At 38.3% G+C, this 18,424-nt stretch overlaps 1 protein-coding gene across 1 annotated transcript in view; it reads left to right on the top strand.

Moving 5' to 3' along the window:
• Positions 1-18,409, top strand: part of LOC120090135 (MAP3K epsilon protein kinase 1-like) — a 33,574-nt gene extending 15,165 nt beyond the window's left edge. Inside the window, exons 9-24 of the mRNA XM_039047654.2 lie at positions 6,144-6,215; positions 8,060-8,163; positions 8,717-8,831; positions 8,947-9,324; positions 9,626-9,958; positions 10,052-10,096; positions 10,303-10,482; positions 10,570-10,653; positions 11,297-11,388; positions 11,472-11,555; positions 12,167-13,026; positions 13,450-13,838; positions 13,944-14,078; positions 16,978-17,384; positions 17,722-17,836; positions 17,966-18,409. Coding sequence (XP_038903582.1) covers positions 6,144-6,215; positions 8,060-8,163; positions 8,717-8,831; positions 8,947-9,324; positions 9,626-9,958; positions 10,052-10,096; positions 10,303-10,482; positions 10,570-10,653; positions 11,297-11,388; positions 11,472-11,555; positions 12,167-13,026; positions 13,450-13,838; positions 13,944-14,078; positions 16,978-17,384; positions 17,722-17,836; positions 17,966-18,142 — 3,570 coding nt within the window. The 3' untranslated portion in view covers positions 18,143-18,409. The remainder of the gene's footprint in view (positions 1-6,143; positions 6,216-8,059; positions 8,164-8,716; positions 8,832-8,946; positions 9,325-9,625; positions 9,959-10,051; positions 10,097-10,302; positions 10,483-10,569; positions 10,654-11,296; positions 11,389-11,471; positions 11,556-12,166; positions 13,027-13,449; positions 13,839-13,943; positions 14,079-16,977; positions 17,385-17,721; positions 17,837-17,965) is intronic.
• Positions 18,410-18,424: the final 15 nt, after the last annotated feature.

Below are 18,424 nucleotides of genomic sequence, written 5' to 3'. Positions count from 1 at the left end.
CATTTCCAGGAGAAGACTTCAGATACCTCAAGATCCGTGTGACTGCCTCCATGTGTCTTTCATACGGAGCCTGCATGAACTGACTGATCAAGCTAACTGCATATGATATATCAGGTCTGGTATGTGACAGATATATCAGTTTCCCCACAAGCCGTTGATATCTCTCTTTGTTTACAGGAACATCATCTGCTGACTCTATCAGATTGAGGTTGGCTTCTACAGGTGTATCTGCAGGTTTACACCCTATCATTCCAGTCTCTTTCAACAAATCGAGTGTGTATTTCCTCTGAGACACTGAGATCCCTTCTACTGATCTTTTATCCTGGTGTTGCGATCTTTTATCTCAAACTCATCTGCCATTCGTCGTTTCAACCTGTCAATCTCTGCTGAATCATCTCCTGATAGTATAATATTATCAACATAGACAATCAATACTGCCATTTTTCCTGGTGCTGACTTCTTAGTGAACAAGGTGTGATCTGAATGCCCTTAAACAAACCCCTGAGATTTAACAAAGGTGGTGAATCGATCGAACCAAGCTCTAGGGGACTGCTTCAGTCCATACAAGGATTTTTTAAATTTGCACACCTGATTGCCAAACTGTGCGTCAAAACCTGGAGATGGGTTCATATAAACCTTTTCTTCCAATTCACCATTCAGGAACGCATTTTTCACATCCAACGGATGGAAAGGCCAGTCTTGATTAACAGCCACAGAAAGGAGGACACGAATAGTGTTAAGTTTTGCCACAGGTGAGAAGCTTTCTGAGTAATCCATTCCATACGTCTGAGTGAATCCTTTTGCAACCAATCTGGCCTTATATCTGTCGAGAGTTCCATCTGACAGTAAAAACCCACTTGCACCCTATGGTTTTGTGACCTCTCGGAAGACTAACCAGATTCCACGTTTTGTTAGTCTTAAGGGCCCGCATTTCCTCCATAATTGCACCTCGCCATTCAGGAATTTCTAGAGCCTTGTGCACATTGCCTGGAATTATCACATTATCCAGGCTGGTGGTGAAAACTCTAAATCTCGTAGACAGGTTACTATAAGACAAGAAGCTTGTCATAGAGTGTTTGGTGCACGACCTAGTACCTTTTCGCAGAGCTATCGGCAAATCTAATGTAGCATCAACCTCAATCTCATTGGTCTTGTCAACCTGTTGATCTGTACCCAATTGTTGTTCATTTTCAGTCCCCTGAGCACCATTGGGCGCTTCATTACTACCATCATCCCTGACTTCACTTTCATCATCCCTGACTTCGCCTGAGTCCCATATATCACCTTCAACATGCTCATTGTCATTATGACTAGGGGTACCTTGAACCTGAGCTGGTTCCGGTTCTGACTCTTGAATACCTTCCGACGGAGCAACAGGGAAACAATTTCGGGAACTATTTTCTTTCAGAGATGCTTCCTATAGTAGGTTATCCAAGGCACTTGTTTTGTATGGAGGATAGGTTCATTTGTTTCTGTTTCAGGGATAGGTTCGGGAAACAAGTCTAAGGGAACAGAGTAGGTGGAAGTGTTAGCCTCTTCACTTAAAGTCTCCCCCTGAAGAGGACTAACGAGAAAGAAGGGCTTGTCCTCCAGAAATGTGACATCCATGGTGACAAAATACTTTTGAGAGGAAGGCTGAAAGCACTTGTAGCTCTGTTGATGGAGCGGATACCCAACAAAGACACATTTTTGGGCCCTAGGAGCAAATTTACTTTGGTGAGGACCATGATTATGGACGAACACGGTGCACCCAAAAACTTTAAGAGGAACATCAGGGAAAAGGCGAGTGGACGAGATGGATTCTTTAAAATTGTTCTAAGGGGGTTTGGAATTTGAGCACACGGGTGGGTATCTGATTTATGAGATGAGCTGCAGTAAGAACAACATCTCCCCATAGATACGAGGGTAAGGATGCAGGTATCATGAGGGATCGGGCTACTTCAATGAGGTGGCGATTTTTCCGTTCGGCCACCCCATTCTGCTGAGGTGTATAGGCACAGGAATTTTGGTGGACAATTCCTTTAGAGTTTAAGAACTCACGAAGGGTCTGATTAACAAATTCACGCCCATTGTCACTTCGAAGAATGGCGATTTTGGTATTGAACTGGGTTTCGACGGTGGTGTAAAACTGTTGAAAGACCGTCGTCACTTCAGACTTGTCTATAAGGAGAAACACCCATGTAAGACGAGTGTGATCATCGATGAAGGTAACGAACCGCCGTTTACCTGATACCGTTGTGACATTCGAAGGGCCCCAAACGTCACTATATATCAGGTGGAAGGGCCGGGAAGGTTGTAGAGTTGTGAGGTAAAAGACGCCCTAGGCTGCTTAGCACGGATACAAACATCACAAAGATGACACATTCACATTACGAAATAAATGGGGAAATAGATATTTCATATAATGAAAGTTTGGATGTCCATGACGAAAATGCCATAATAAGAAATCAGTTTCAGAAACAGTAAGAGAAGACAGTAAACAAGTGCTAGATAAACTCCTAAAAGAAGCATCTTCGGAAAGAAAATAGAGCCCCCTATTGTGCCGGGCAGTGCCAATCATCTTCTCGAGCTCAGGTCTTGAAACGAAACATTATCTGGTGAGAACACAACTTTGCAGTTCAAATCTCTGGTTAACTTACTAATTGATAGCAAATTATACGATATTTTTGGCACATGTAAGACATTATGCAAAATCAGTCCTTGAATTGGGGATAAGTGACCCTTTCCTGCAACGGGGGCAAATGACCCATCTGCAATTCTTATTCTCTCATTTCCAGCACTTGGATAATAGGAGAGGAATTGGTCAGATGATCCAATTAGATGGTTCGTTGCTTCGGAATCAAGGATCCAGGATTCATCTCCCTCAACAAAGAAACTAAAGGAATGGGGAGTACCTGAATGTGCAATATTGCCGATTCCGACCGTACCTGGATCCACCTAGCTTGTCCCTAGAGGGGCACCATCAACTGCTTCACTAACGAAGGCTCGATCGGACTTATATTTGTCGTTCGGAGGACACTGCTTGCCATTTGGAGGTCGGCCATGTAATTTCCAGTATTGATCTTTCGTATGCTATGGTTTCTTGCAATGCTCACAAATTGGAGAGTTCTTTCCATTCTGTTTGTCATTTTCTGAACCCGATGACTTGACTCCAAACGTAGCAGAGTCCAGGGTATTAGGCATGGTACCATTCATAGCACTGGTTCGATCTTCTTCCAATCTGACCTTTGAGCAAACTTCCATCAGGGACGACATTGGTCTTTGTCCCAAAATTCGGCTCCGAACACCATCAAACTTCGAGTTTAAGCCAACCAGAAAATCATAAATACGGTCAACTTCCTCAATCTTCGAATACTGAACCCTGTCAACTGGACAATTCCAAACTATTTCTCGACATAGATCCATCTCTTGCCGCAACAGTGATAATTTATTGAAATAGGATGTTACGTCGAGTGTCCCCTGCTTTCATGCACCTGTTTTCTCAAGGTATAAAGACGTGAAGCATTCTGCCTCTTCGAATAAAGTTTCTGGACAGCTTCCTAGATATCCCAAGCAGAAGCTGAGTAAAGAAGAGGTTTCCCGATCTGAGGCTCCATACTATTTATTAAAATTGAGCGAAGGAGAGAATCCTCCCCCTTCCATATCCGTTCCTGAGGATTCCCAGGGTTTGGTCTGGGTATTTCCCCTGTTAGGTACCCGAACTTGTGCTGCCCCTCGAGAACCATCCTCACAGATTGTGACTAAGAAAAGTAATTCTGTCCATTAAGTTTTTCGCTAATAGAAATTCCTGCAGAATTGCCTACAGACCCAGACATAATGTTTGTGAAAGGTAGAGTAGGGTAAGTAGTTACCGGAGTTTTTGAACATAACGGAACCCCCGGGTATGTATCTGGTAGAAAATCTGTTGATGGATTGGCCGAAGATCTAACGGCTGCCCAAGTGCAGAAATTTGCTGCTGAAGGTTGGCCAGTTGCTGTTGAACACTAACAGTCCTACCATGAATCATTGTAGGTTGTTTCTGCCCATAGACCCCTGAAGATATCGTTTCTGTTAGTGTGGGAAAACCAATGGGAGGAGCTGGTTGACCAGAGGGCAAATAGCGGGAGACAAGAATTTGTTGTTAGGGGTTCAGTTGGACCAGGTTTGGCTGGACCGCCTGGTTCAAGTGGTGTTGTGGGTTCTGGTAGCCTGACATATCAAGCGTATTCGGAAGGTTTGGAAGACACATGGGTTCTGGACCAGGTGGAGACCAATGAGATCGGGTGTGTTCGGAGGGTAGGAAGAGCTGGGTAACGCCGAAAGGGAAAAAACCGGAGGAAGGGAAGACGACTGACTTGGAAAGTTTCCGCCGGCGGGATCTGGAGCGGAATCGGGGCAGCGATCTGAAAAAACCGGCGGCTGGAACACAGAGGTCGTCGAAGGCATACGCTCGGCAGATCTGGGTTGGACTAGTAGTGGATGGTCGAGTCTCGACGACAGTGGCAGGGGTCCTCCGACGGCAGTGATGACTGGATCTATTAGGGCTGGTTGGATTTGAATCGGTCCAAGTAATGACCGTAGATATTGGTCGACGGTAGCCCTAATTTCAGTACTGTTAGAATTTTCTCTTGGAGTTCCATCCCCTACTAGAGTCGATGACTGAATCTCTTCTATTCCAGCGACGTTCTCATCACCATGCTCTGATACCATCTTGAAAAATTAGGGAAGAAATGAAAACACCAGAGTTACGTGGAAAACCCTAGACCAGGGAGAAAAAACCACGATAAGAGTTTTTATTTTTAATTCAGATACACAGTACACAATACAGGAACAGGTATAAATAACCAAACAATGAGAACCCCTAGACTGATAAAAGACAAACGCCCTTAGGGCTAAAATATAATTTCAACAGATACAATAAGATAAGATGATACGCCAATTTCTAAAATACTAAGATAGGGATACGTTATTTCATATATATATATATATATGACCTGCTAATTATTATAATACTCATTTTAAGTTAGACTAAAGTAGATTTGAGAAAAGAGTGGAAAAAAAATCCAGCAGCATGAAGTGGTGGTTGAGCGACTAGAGTAGACAACAGGGAAGAAGTAGGAGATGAAAATTGAAGAATGAAGTTGGGAATATGAAGGGGGAGGTGGTCTGAATAATGATTTAGTTAGTGAGAGAGAAGAGAATGAAGTTCTAATCACTATTAGGGTTTTTTTCTTTTACCTTTTCTATTTTTATTATTTCATTTTTAATTTATTTTCTTTTGAATTGCTAGATCTAAGTAGACTTTTGATTAAAATAGGTTGTTCGTTGGGTTTTTTAAATGGTTGGGCTTAAATTTGAAAAAAAAAATGACCCAGTGTATCCCCATCACGTATCCGGAAGAGGTTATCCGTATCTGAAAATTAAAAAAAAAAAAAGAGTAAAAATTCAAATACTTCAAATCACGTATTAGACACGTATTTGGACGTATCTGTATCAAATACATATTTGATACCGATTCTTTGCACAATTAGAAGTATCTATGCTTCCTAGCTCTTATCTTTTAAAGAAACTACAAAGCTCTACTATGTCTTGGTGTAAATGGAGCCCCTTTTTGTAATTATAATTTGTCCTCCCTCGTAGCGCAATGAAGTAGTTTCTTGTAATCTTACCAATAGGAATTTGCTTTGTTTGTAATTTCATTGTATTGATAAAATGCTTTGTTTCCTAGCCGACTGGGGATAAGCAACAACTTACTGAGTACTTTTTAATTTGATGTTCATTGTAATTTGAAACTATATCTGCAACACTTGTTGTGCGACACAATTAGGGAGGGTTCTTGAATCTTTGCGGTTTAGCTTTCTTGTCTGACTTTTCTAGTTTTTCATTATTACGTTATATTTTTGCAGTTGACTTGTTTGTAACTTTTCAGTTAGCAATGAAAATTTTGTTTCATGTTTATAAAATAAACTAGATCAGACTTTAGGTGGGAAGTTGTTTGTAAGTGAGAAGCCCATGTCTTTATATATATATATATATATATAATTGTAATAATTATGATTTTTTTTTTGTTCATGATGTATACATTATTGGTTTTTTATTTGGACATTGACCTTGATGATAAATCTTTTCCTTATGTTGTCATTGTACTATTCACCAATCTCCAGGACAAGCATCCTCCAATTCCGGATAGCCTATCACCAGATATCACTGATTTTTTACGCCAGTGCTTTAAGAAGGTTTGCCAGGATTTCTATAATTAAATGAATTAAATTATATGTTTGAACATCTGCTTTCTAGGGCTTCTTTATTATTTTTTCCGTCTCCAAACAAAAAAATAGGGCTGTTCTTTTCTTGTATACAACTCTTAAAATTTTATTTATGGCTTTTGGAAATTCTATAAGGTGCGTGAGAAGGCCAAAAAATGCATTGTAGGTCTTCTAACTTCCTAGTGTCTGTTAGGTATGACAGACGGCGTTTCAAGCAGGATAGAACCATACACAGTGTCCTATACCAATTACCATCAAGAAACAAAACTAAAAGAACGTATTTAAGACCGAAGGTGATTAAACTCTGTGAAACATCAACTGTTATAAACCACATTTTAATTGACCAAAGTACGTGCTTTTGGATGTTTATCTTATACTTTCATCTTTCATGATGAAAGAATTATTCTTTACAGAAAAGGAACAAATAAATAAATGAGTTGAAGTTACATCCTAGATATGCCACAAGCTGGTAGCATTCTATTAGGGGAAAAAAACTCGATGACCCGAAAAAATCGATCAACCCAATCCAACTCGTGTTGTTTGGGTTGGGTTGGGTTCAAATAAATGAATTTTTTTTGGGTTGTGTTGGTTCAAGGGTTCACCTAAAGTAACTCAAACCAACCCGAACTAACCCGAACTTATTATTTATTTTAAAATGTATATATATATATATTTTTACTTAGGATTCAATTATATGTACTTATATTTATTTTTGTTTTATTTAATTTCATTACTTTTTAGATAATTTATTCTCTAACAACTCATAAAAAAAGTTTTTTAGCACTTTGGAAAGAAAATTTGCATTATATAAATTGAAATTGAGTTGTTAATCTTAATTCAATATATAAAAATAATTAAATCAAATTTCTACTCATTTTACTTATTTTTAGAACAAAAATTTAAATGACCCGAGTAACCTGAACCAACCCAACCCAAATATTTTATGGTTGAGTTGGGTTGGGTTCATATTTTAATAAGGGTTATTTGGGTCGAAGAAATTTACAATTTGAACAATTGGGTTGGGTTGAAGTACTTCTTAGACCAGACCCGACCCAACCCAACCCACGAGCACCCCTTTCCACTTTTCAAATAATTTCTCATCAAACGAGGTCAAGGGATGTAGTGAAGCTTTCATCCCCAAGAAAAAGCACTTCCTTGGAATACAGTTTAACTCGAACATTGTACACACTGAATGATAATTCTGGTTCTGCTGGCATAGAACACATATGAAGCTCGCAAATGAGTTCATATTTTTCTGAATAGTGATAACTCCTTAGCCTGATGAATGCATAACTCCTTAACCTGATGAATGCATATGTCTATGAACTATAGTCTTGTCTAGAATGTAAAACAAATTTGGCATCTCTTTATCCAGCTTTAAAACACCCTGGAGAGATGATTCTGAGGGGATTGGGATACTCAAATGTGCTAAAACTACTACTAGTAAATTTGGAGAATAGATCATCAGTGCATGTAGAATCCTTCAGAGAAAAACATGGATAAGCATCTTTTTTAGGACAATAAAACTGGAATTTGATGAAAAAAGTCGATACAAAAAACACTCTTATTAAAATAATTTACCAATTATATCAGACTCTGTAATCGTGGATCTTATAAAGTAGTTTCCAAAGTCTATTTTGTTTGGGTATTAATGGTCTGTGTTCATTTGTGATTTGGTGTACTTTTTAACTTTAATTTTAAAGTGGTTTGGAATTCTTCTGGCTGGTTGTATCTTATTTGAAATGGGATGGAATTACATCTCTTTGTTAGTGTATTTTGGAGTGGATGAATAGATTGATGTCCTCTTTGTGCAGGATGCTAGGCAAAGACCTGATGCAAAAACTTTGCTCTCTCATCCTTGGATACAGAACTGTCGGCGGGCTTTGCATTCTTCTCTTCGTCATAGTGGCACATTAAGGTAGTCATTAGCCTTTTTATATAATTGAAATTCAAGTCAATATGAAAGACAATTTTGAAACCAAGCCAAAATTTGATAACTAAAAGAAAAAGTAGTTTTTAAATACTCTGTTTTGTTCTTAAATTTGACTTTAAATTCAAGTGTGTTTTAAAGGTGAGAAGCTTACCAAAAAAAGTAAGAAAACAAGTATAATTTTTAAAAATAGATAACCAAAACATACCAAATGGGGCCTTAGATACTCTTTTTTCATCTCCACTTTTGAGCCCTGTCAATGCTACACTGGAGCATGTCTGGTACCCTATGACAATGTCCCTAATCTGATTTGTGTAGTAGGACCAGATCTGGGAATAACAGTTTGACACTAGAATTAACTTCAGATATAGAGAATTTGCATGAAATTTATGCAGGAAAAGATATGTGCCATTTTCTATCTGGGTTTATCCAAAACTTCGGTTAATAATAGAATTGGTCTGAAATGAAGCACTTCATGTATGAGCATTGTAGGAAGAGTAGTATATGACCCTAATCATTTGAACCCTTTTCCTTATGGCAGAAACACTCAACAAGATGGATCAATTGAAGCAGAAATTTCTAATGGAGACAATCAAAACTCTTGTGAAAGCCCTTCGGCAGAGAAAAATGAAGTCACTGATTCTGATTTTAAAGATGTGAGAGTTTTATATTATTAAGTGACTTTATTTCTGAATTCAACAATAGTTTCTTCTTCAAAGTTTCTATTGAATTTTTGCATCTCTTTGGTAAGTTGGATAGTCATTATTCCAGGATTCAGGGAAGGAGTTGTCATCAAATGTTGCCAATGATGCAAGCAAGTCCCAAAAGCATTTTGCTTCAGGCCCTCATTTTGTTGAGGAAGGAGAAAGTCTAGAAGAAGATACCCTATTGGATCAAGTTCCTACCTTATCCATTCATGAAAATTCATCTCTTCTAACTGGTTCTGGCAGACTTACCACCTCTGAGCCGACTGAGTTTCATGAATCTCATGGTAGAGCCCATGATGAAGTGATAATGAATGGTGAAGTGCCATTGGCAGAATTAAGGAAAGATGCTTCTAGAAAACATGGAGAGAGAGAAACTTCTACAACATCTGGAAGGAGATCATTTGGTTTTGAACCTGACAGTCAGGACAATAGTTTTCAAAAGGTACAGTGTTAATTCCTTAGGTTTGCTAGTTATAAAAAGATAAGTTGACATATATGTTACTTAAACTTCTCATTATGATCTATTGTTTAAACTTTATTTTCCTCATGTTTACTAAAAATTCCAAGACTCTTTGCTGGTAAATTTGTCGATGGCCGCTAGGCTATTTCCCCCTCTTTTCTAGTGCATCTCACTTTTGTTTCTTACAAAAAAAATTACGAAATATATCAGATATTTGACTGCAATGTCTTTTATCATATATTAAAACAAAACTTATGGATTGGTGCAATTGTTATGTTTGAAGGCATCGAAGATGTCGACTGCTTTGGGAGGAGATGAACTGAGTAAATTTAGTGACACTCCTGGAGATGCTTCCTTAGATGATTTATTCCAACCTCTAGATAAGCAACCCGGGGATCAAGCTGCTGGAGCATCAACATCTCTATCTACTCTACAATCAAACATGGGTAATGTGCCAGTAAATGATGGTGGGAAAAATGACCTGGCCACAAAGTTGAGGGCTACAATTGCTCAAAAACAAATGGAAAATGAAATGGGACAGGCAAGTGGTGGGGGTGACCTGCTTCGACTAGTGATGGGTGTTTTAAAGGACGACGATATTGATATCGATGGTTTGGTATGTATGTTACAGTATAATAATAGTATGGGTAGAATTCTAATATTCTTTAATTGCCTCCACAACTGATAGCCTTGTGATTCATTTAATTAGGTTTTTGATGAGAAGTTGCCCGGAGAAACCCTTTTTCCTTTGCAGGTACTCTGTTCTTTCGACTCTAGGAAGTCCATTCATTCTGATACTTAAGAGTGTAGCATTAGAAATTACTTTTCAGTTATCTTTTTTTCTTCGATTATGTTTATTTCCTAATGAAAACTAAGTGTATAATGTGTTTAGTTTATTTTACTTGAACATGAATAGGGTTGTTATTTTCCATTTCTTATCTTCCCTTTCTCTGTTGGTAGGCTGTTGAATTTGGCAGATTAGTTGGGTCATTGAGACCTGATGAACCCGAAGATGTAATTGTATCTGCCTGTCAAAAACTAATTGCTATCTTTCATCAAAGACCTGAGCAGAAAATTGTATATGTTACACAACATGGTCTTCTCCCATTAACGGAGTTGCTTGAAGTTCCTAAAACTCGTGTATGGTTTTTGTATTTATCTCATTTTTTTCCAATGATTTTTTAGTTTGCTTAATCACTTTATAGAACTTGCCTTTCATTATTGCAGATTATATGTTCAGTGCTCCAGCTTATAAATCAGATAGTTAAGGATAATGTTGACTTCCAAGAAAATGCCTGTCTTGTCGGTCTAGTAAGTAACAATCAAATAATATTTCCATCTGGCACAGTTCATCAAATAATGTTTAAACTTTTCCTTCGGTACATCATCAGCTAAACTAATTTATTCAATTGGTTTAAATTTCTTTTGGCATTTATGTTCATTTATGCAACTCTACACAGTACCATTTTGAACTTGAATACTTAATATAGCTTGAGTACTGGAGTAAGCATTTCAATCTGTGTGTGCTTGAATATCCAGTGAAGAATGAAGCTCTATTTTTGGACCAGGAATATGTGGCTGGTTATCTGATGGAGGTTACGTCTTATTTATTGTACTCACTATTCTATCATACGTAAAACTAATTAGCTGTTGAGGGGTCATCTTTTTATTGTTCTTTGAACAAGAAATGGAAGTTTCTAGCGAACTAACTGTTGATAGGGTTTTCTTGTAATTAGCTGAGTGCTACATCCATTTTTTTTTATTAGAAACAACAGTAAGTAAGAAAATAAAATTTTCATTTTTTTTTCTTTCTAAAATGTATCACGGTCTATTATAATCAATTATAATCGAATGTATCTTTTATCCTCCCGAGTTGTTAATGATTTTACTCTTCTCCTTTTGGTGAACTAGTGAATGAACCTCAATATTGGTCATTTTCTTATGTAACTATCAGATTCCTCTGGTAATGGGCTTTGCAGTTCCTGATCGCCCCCGAGAAGTTCGTATGGAAGCAGCTTATTTCTTTCAGCAGCTTTGTCAATCAAGGTTTGAAGTTTTAATTTTGTTCTATTATTATGACCGCATATGGATTTGTTCTCTTAACAAGGATTTGTTTGAAAAATTTTCAGCTCCTTGACATTGCAAATGTTTGTCGCATGTCGTGGAATACCTGTATTAGTAAGCTTTTTAGAGGCAGACTATGCAAAGTACAGGTACGTAAATATCATTTTTCGACAGTTGAGCATTTATAGTATAAAAAGGCATAGGGTTTAACGAGTAGTAAGTCTTTTCTTGCAGTATTGGGACGTATTTGAGAACTATAAACCATTAGAAATGGAGCAGAATTCTATGTATTATATATATAATAATGTTGAACCTTCTTTGTTTTGATAGGAAGTACTTCCATGAGATGAAGATCGAACTTAGGATCAAGAAGTCAAACTATAACATGAAATAAAAATGCTTATTTGGAGCTGATGTGTTTCCACTGTAAAGTCTTAATAATTAAGGCCCTGTTCGATCACCATTTGGTTTTTGGTTTTTAGTTTATGAAAATCGAACTTATTAACACTGTTACTACTCATAAATTTCTATGATTTGTTTCCACTTCTGATGGAGTTAAAATTAAAGCGATTGTGGTCTATCATGCATTTGCATTTTTAACCTATGTTTCCTCAGTTGCTCATTTAGTATTTAGTTTTGTTGGTTGTTTACAAATTAAATTTATTTTCATCTGATGTGTTTGTGGTTCATTTATTTGGTTTTCCATTGAATTTTATTGTTATTCTTTTCTTACACATACTTGTAAATATTGTATTTCTAGGGACATGGTTCACCTAGCTATTGATGGAATGTGGCAGATTTTTAAGCTCCAGCGTTCCACTCTTAGAAATGGTTTCTGTCGTATAGCAGCAAAAAGTGGAATTCTGCTTAGGCTTATTAACACCCTCTACAGCTTAAACGAGGCAACTCGCTTAGCTTCCATAACAGTTGGGGCGGGATATCCAGTTGATGGTTTAACTCAACGGCCACGATCAGGTCAACTAGATCCTAGCCATCCTATCTTCAGCCAGTATGAGGCCTCATTTCCTATGCCTGATCAACCTGATCTTTTGAAGGTCAGGCATGGAATAGTTGATCATCACCCGTCTTCTGGACCACCAGAACCTTCTAGGGCTTCAACTTCACATTCTCAAAGATCGGATACCAATCAATCTGATCACCGGCACTTTTCCACAGATTTTGATAGGCCCCAATCTAGCAACGCCACAAATGAAGCCTTGGGATCTAAACCGTCAGAGCTTGCATCTTTGGATAAAGTTTTGCATTTAGCAAGCAAGGAACCATCTGGCTTGGCTTCCAAAGAACATGAAAATGCAGATAGATGGAGAAGTGAGCGAATGGCCAACTCTAATAGGACTTCCACAGACAGGCCTCCGAAATTGGTAGAACCTGCATCTAATGGATTTCCTACAACATTGGTGGCAACTCAGCAAGAGCAAGTTCGGCCCCTTCTAAGTCTGTTGGACAAAGAACCCCCGTCTCGACATTTTTCTGGTCAGCTTGAGTACATGCGCCAACTTTCTGGACTGGAGAGACATGAAACTATAATGCCTCTATTGCATGCATCAAATGAAAAGAAGATAAATGGGGAGCCTGATTTTTTAATGGCAGAATTCGCTGGTGAGTATCTCTGTTTTTGTGAACATGTTTCTTTCTTCCTTCTTACAAGATAGATTGATTGTGTGTGTATTGAAGTGATATTACCAAATTGCCTAATTACTGGATTTTCTATTTCTCATAGAAATAGAGATTAAACTTCGGTGCGTTAGAAATATTGGGGGGCAAGCCATATATGGGCACCTTAACAGTTTTTTGAGAGCTTTTTCCTGTATGTCATTTTGTAAGTTAAACGTTCATAAGGACCAAAACATTTATGGTGCTAGTGCTTAATAAATAGTTTTAAAGCTTCCTAGACATAACTATCAAGTATGGGAATTTTGCTTTGATAAATCTTTGTGTGCACATATTCCATTCTCATGAGAATATTTTTGGTAGCTTGAGAGTATCTTTCAAAGAACCTTATTGTGATTCTTTTCATTCCAGAGGTTTCTCAACGTGGAAAAGACAATGGAAATTTTGACCCCACTTCTAAGGTTTCTCTTAAAACGGCGGCAAAGAAGCTAGGGCCCCTGATTTCCAATGAAGGAGCTGCATCCACATCTGGAATTGCTTCACAGACAGCATCCGGGGTACTTTCAGGTTCGGGCGTATTAAATGCTAGACCAGGGAGTGCAACATCCTCTGGACTTCTTTCGCACATGGTTTCAACCCTGAATGCTGATGTTGCAAGGGAATACCTGGCGAAGGTGGCTGATCTGTTGCTTGAGTTTGCTCAAGCAGATACAACTGTGAAGTCATATATGTGCAGCCAAAGTTTGCTTAATCGCCTTTTCCAGATGTTCAATAGGGTAGAGCCCCCAATTCTCTTGAAGGTATGTGAGCGTGAAGGTTTTCATCCATTCATTGGTTGGGTTACTCTGAACTAGCTGGTTTCTACTTTCTGCTAACCGTACTTCCATTTGTTTTTCATTTTGTAGATACTGAAGTGTATAAATCATCTATCAACAGATCCAAATTGCTTAGAAAATCTTCAGCGAGCAGATGCAATTAAATATTTGATTCCAAACCTTGAACTCAAAGAAGGGTCACTGGTGTCACAAATACACACTGAGGTGTGCTTACTTTTAATAAGAAAAAAATCTCAAAAAATGAATTGTGTGGCTTTGGAAATATATGAATCATACGTCACAAAGTTTCTCTCCTTGTTATAGTGCTTCTATAGTGCTTATATTATTTTAGTATGGTTATATTATTGTAAATATATTAGTCATGTTATCGGTGAGTGATGCTTGAACTCTCGACCTCAGGATCACTCTTTATAGCTATGAAACCTATGCGCTAGACAATATGTTAATCATGTTATCCTTTATGGCCTTTCTACTTTTACTAAGTTACCTTGTACACTTGTATATAAATCATCTTAGTGAATGGAATACATTAATTCTGATTCTCTCAATTACACTCCTCATGAGAGTTGGAGGGAGATGGGTAAAAAGGTGGTGATTGGGGGTGCTAGGGGAGAAGTTTTTAGGATTAGACTGCAGTGAGGGGCAGTTGCGTGGGTTATAGATTATGTGGAGCTCGCTGCTTAGTGGTGGGGAGTAGGGACTATGTTTAGGAAAAGATGACTTTCATAGGCTTTGTTTTGGTTTCAAGCCATCTCAAACTCGAGGGGGGGTGTCATTGCACTAGAGTCGACTAATGGCAAAAGATCTTCTCACAGGGCAGGAAATCTTCCCACACATTATAGTGCACATTACAAACCTCCTTTTGCAAAATTGGTTAAAGGGGGGAATGGAGAGGTGATGCTGAGGGGGAGAAACAGGGGAGCTTTTGATTCTCATTTGACCTTTATGTGAAGAGTCGGAATGTTGGAGAAAGCGGTAGATCATTGGGTAGAGTTGAAACAATGGATGAGGAGGCTTTAGGGAAGAGACAGCTGAGAGCTTTTTTTTCTTTTTCCCTTTTTTTCTTTTCTTTTTTTTTTTTCTTTTCTTTTCTTTTCTTTTATTTATTTATTTATTTATTTTTTGCAAACATGGCTGTTATTATATGTGGTAATGGAAGTGTGAAGTCTTTTTTAGACTTGGGAAGAGGCTCCATTCTTGCCTGTGTGGTGAAGTTTGAAGCCTTGGAATTCTATGATGATGGCCGAGGGTAGAAGCCAAGTCTTCAAGAATTTGTGGGTTAAAGTGTCAGATGTTCCCCCCACTTGGGATGATTCATAAATTAGCACTTGTATGTGGAGAGTGTAAACGAAGGGCACAACCAGTATTATTATGTGGGATAAATGGGAGGAAGATATTTGCTTCAAGCTGATTGGGAAGAAAGATGGGTATCAAGAAAGGAGGAAAGGCTATTTATGAGATTGAGCCTACGATCATGATTGTGACTTTGTGGATAAAGTCCTTGAGAAAAAGATTTTGGTGAGAATGGAGATCTTGGATTTGGAACTTTAGGTTGGTTAATTCTCCATTTTCCTCAACAGGAGACCAGTAGGATTTTCGCTTATAGAGGCTTCACGCAAGGAGACTTCCTCTCACCGTTTCTCTTTCTCCCCATGGTGGATGCCTTGAGTAAGCTAGTGACGTTAGGGGAAGAAGATAACGGTCAAGTCTTCCCATCCCCAAGATTTTTCTGTTTGTGGGGTTGGGAAACTGTGGGTTTAAGGTGAATCAACTTCCTTTCCTCTTATTCAGGGCCTCCTTGGGTGCTAACTTGAGGTGTCGTACTTTCTAAATTCGTGAGGTGGAGAAGGTTTGAATGGTTTTGGGTCCTTGGAGAAGGGCTTTCTTCTCCAAGAAGGTAGATTAACAGTTGTTCTTATCCAACTAGTCTTGAGTGGCTTCCCTAGTTATTTTTTATTGTTATTTAGAAGGTAGATTTCCATGAGGAAGGGTAATGAGAACGTGATGAGGGACTTTTGTGGGAAGGGGTTGAGGTGGGGGATCCCTCCTCGTAAGGTGAGATGTGTTTTCAAATTTTTTTACCACAATAGGGTTAGGTGTAGGAAGTCTAGGACTTCCTAAAGGTTTTATTAGCAAAACGGTTGTGGCAATTCTTCTTGGAGTCTAATGCTGTGTGGCATAGGATTATTGTAAGGTATGGCTTCCATTCGTTATGTGTGAGGTGCAGAGTGTGGTTTTATTGGTCGAATAGAAATCTCCAGATTTTTGTTGGGCTATAATTTTTCCCTCTCTTGATTTTTGGGATGTTCGGTTGGAAAAGCATAAAGGTTCACCCTTGGGAGGATTGGTGGATTGGGGAATTTTCTTTCTATGCTTTATTTCTTCGTGTCTTTTCTGATAAGAAGATTCATTCTTTGGCTTCTGTTTTGCCTTCTCTGATCCCCCTTCTTCATTTTCGTTGGCTTTCATTGGCCTCTGTGGGACAGAGAAACCATGACAGTCAGGGCCTCGCTTTCCATCCTTCATAGCCTTTAGGTGTGTCATGGATTCTCATGAAGTCCTTTCTCAAATATTTGTAAACCATGAAAGTCAGGGCCTTGCTTTATGTTTTGTCATAATTTTGTTTATTAGTTGTCTAGGTCTTCAGGTTTCCCAGTTCCCCACAGTATTTTGCTTAGAAATGCCTGTAGTATAGCAGCTCTAGCCAGATGCCTGTCTTCTCTCAATTACAAAATATTTGAGGTGACGTTTCCTAAGATCGTTGGTCTGAACTGCTAGATGTAAAAGTTTAATAATAAATGAAAACCTTTTATTTCAATTGATCTTTCATGAAAGAAGGGTATATCTCTTAGAGCTGGCATTTGGGGACCTGATGTCTCTCCTTGCATTAGTGTGGTTCTGCCCTAGTTCTATAAAAGTTGACCTAAAACCTTATTAGATTGTTTTCTCTACAAGTCTGTGATTACATTTTCCACTAGAACGTATATAATACTTGTCTTGTTTTAGCTTAAAATTCTTTGCTTGTCAAAGTTTCGTGCTGTGTTTACTCTTACTGACAGTGTTCTTTATTAATAGTTTCATTACCTTGCTATATTCTCCGTAGGTCCTCAGTGCACTATTCAATTTGTGCAAAATAAATAAGAGGAGACAAGAATATGCAGCTGAAAATGGAATTATTCCACACTTGATGCATTTTATTATATCAGACTCTCCTCTGAAACAATATGCATTGCCTCTACTGTGTGATATGGCCCATGCATCTCGTAATTCTAGGGAGCAGTTAAGAGCCCACGGTGGATTAGATGTGTATTTGAGCCTACTTGAGGATGAGCTTTGGTCTGTCACGGCATTGGATTCTATTGCTGTTTGCTTGGCTCATGATAATGACAACCGAAAAGTTGAACAAGCTTTGCTGAAAAAGGATGCAGTTCAGAAATTGGTGAAGTTTTTCCAGTGCTGTCCAGAACAACATTTTGTACATATATTGGAGCCTTTCTTGAAAATCATCACGTATGTACCTTTTATCTGTCTGGTTAATTGCCCTACAGTCAAATGTCCTAATAGTAGACTGTATTTTCTCAGAAAATTATTCAATGTGACCGCTGTAGCCTTTAAGTTACTACTGATTAGCAAATCCGTAACTTCTCTCTATATCCAATGATATAAAAACACCATGTATATTACTCCAACCCCTTCCTGCCACTTTCTATACCAGAGAGAAAACGCAAAGGTTACAAACATAATACCTGATAACTGAAAATAAAGACGTACAGTACACCAGGTTCAGTACTACCTTTGATATTTGAGCTCTTATTAATATTAACTGGACATGTACTTCCCATTGCAGGAAATCTTCCCGAATCAATACGACATTGGCAGTCAATGGATTGACCCCATTGCTTATAGCGAGGCTGGACCACCAGGATGCGATTGCTCGGCTTAATCTACTTAAACTGATAAAGGTAAGAGATCTTTATGTGTGCAGTCTTCTGTTTCACGTAGCTTCTAATGGATTCCATAGTGACTTAGTGTCGACGATATTTTTGTTGTTTGATTTGAAATTTGAATGTACAATGTCGGTTGTGTGGCAGGCGGTGTATGAGCATCATCCACGACCCAAGCAGTTGATTGTGGAGAATGATTTACCTCATAAACTTCAGAATTTGATTGAGGAACGCAGGGATGGACAACGGTCTGGTGGGCAAGTGTTGGTGAAACAAATGGCCACATCTCTGCTTAAAGCTCTTCATATAAATACCGTTTTGTAAGCGCATAGTTTTTAGGATCCCGTCCCCTTGTATGTATGTTGTCAAAATGTATCACTTTTTATTTTCTATTTTCATTAAATTTTGGCCTCATTGTCAAATGTCCCTTCTTCCCGAGGCGATTACGTCCATTTGGCTTGTTCAGAATCCTGATTCCAGAATGATGGGCAATGTATGAGTGCTTTGTTTGTTTGTCTCTATAGTGTGTCATTTTTAATGATGATGATTATGATATAAAAATATATATCGATGTAATGTGTTGTTTACACATATGAAGCGTACTCT

Source organism: Benincasa hispida, chromosome 11 (assembly GCF_027475165.1).
Source record: "Benincasa hispida cultivar pf3 chromosome 11, pf3_genome.v1.1, whole genome shotgun sequence".
Classification (NCBI taxonomy): Eukaryota; Viridiplantae; Streptophyta; class Magnoliopsida; order Cucurbitales; family Cucurbitaceae; genus Benincasa; species Benincasa hispida.
This window is presented reverse-complemented; position numbering and strand designations above follow the sequence as displayed.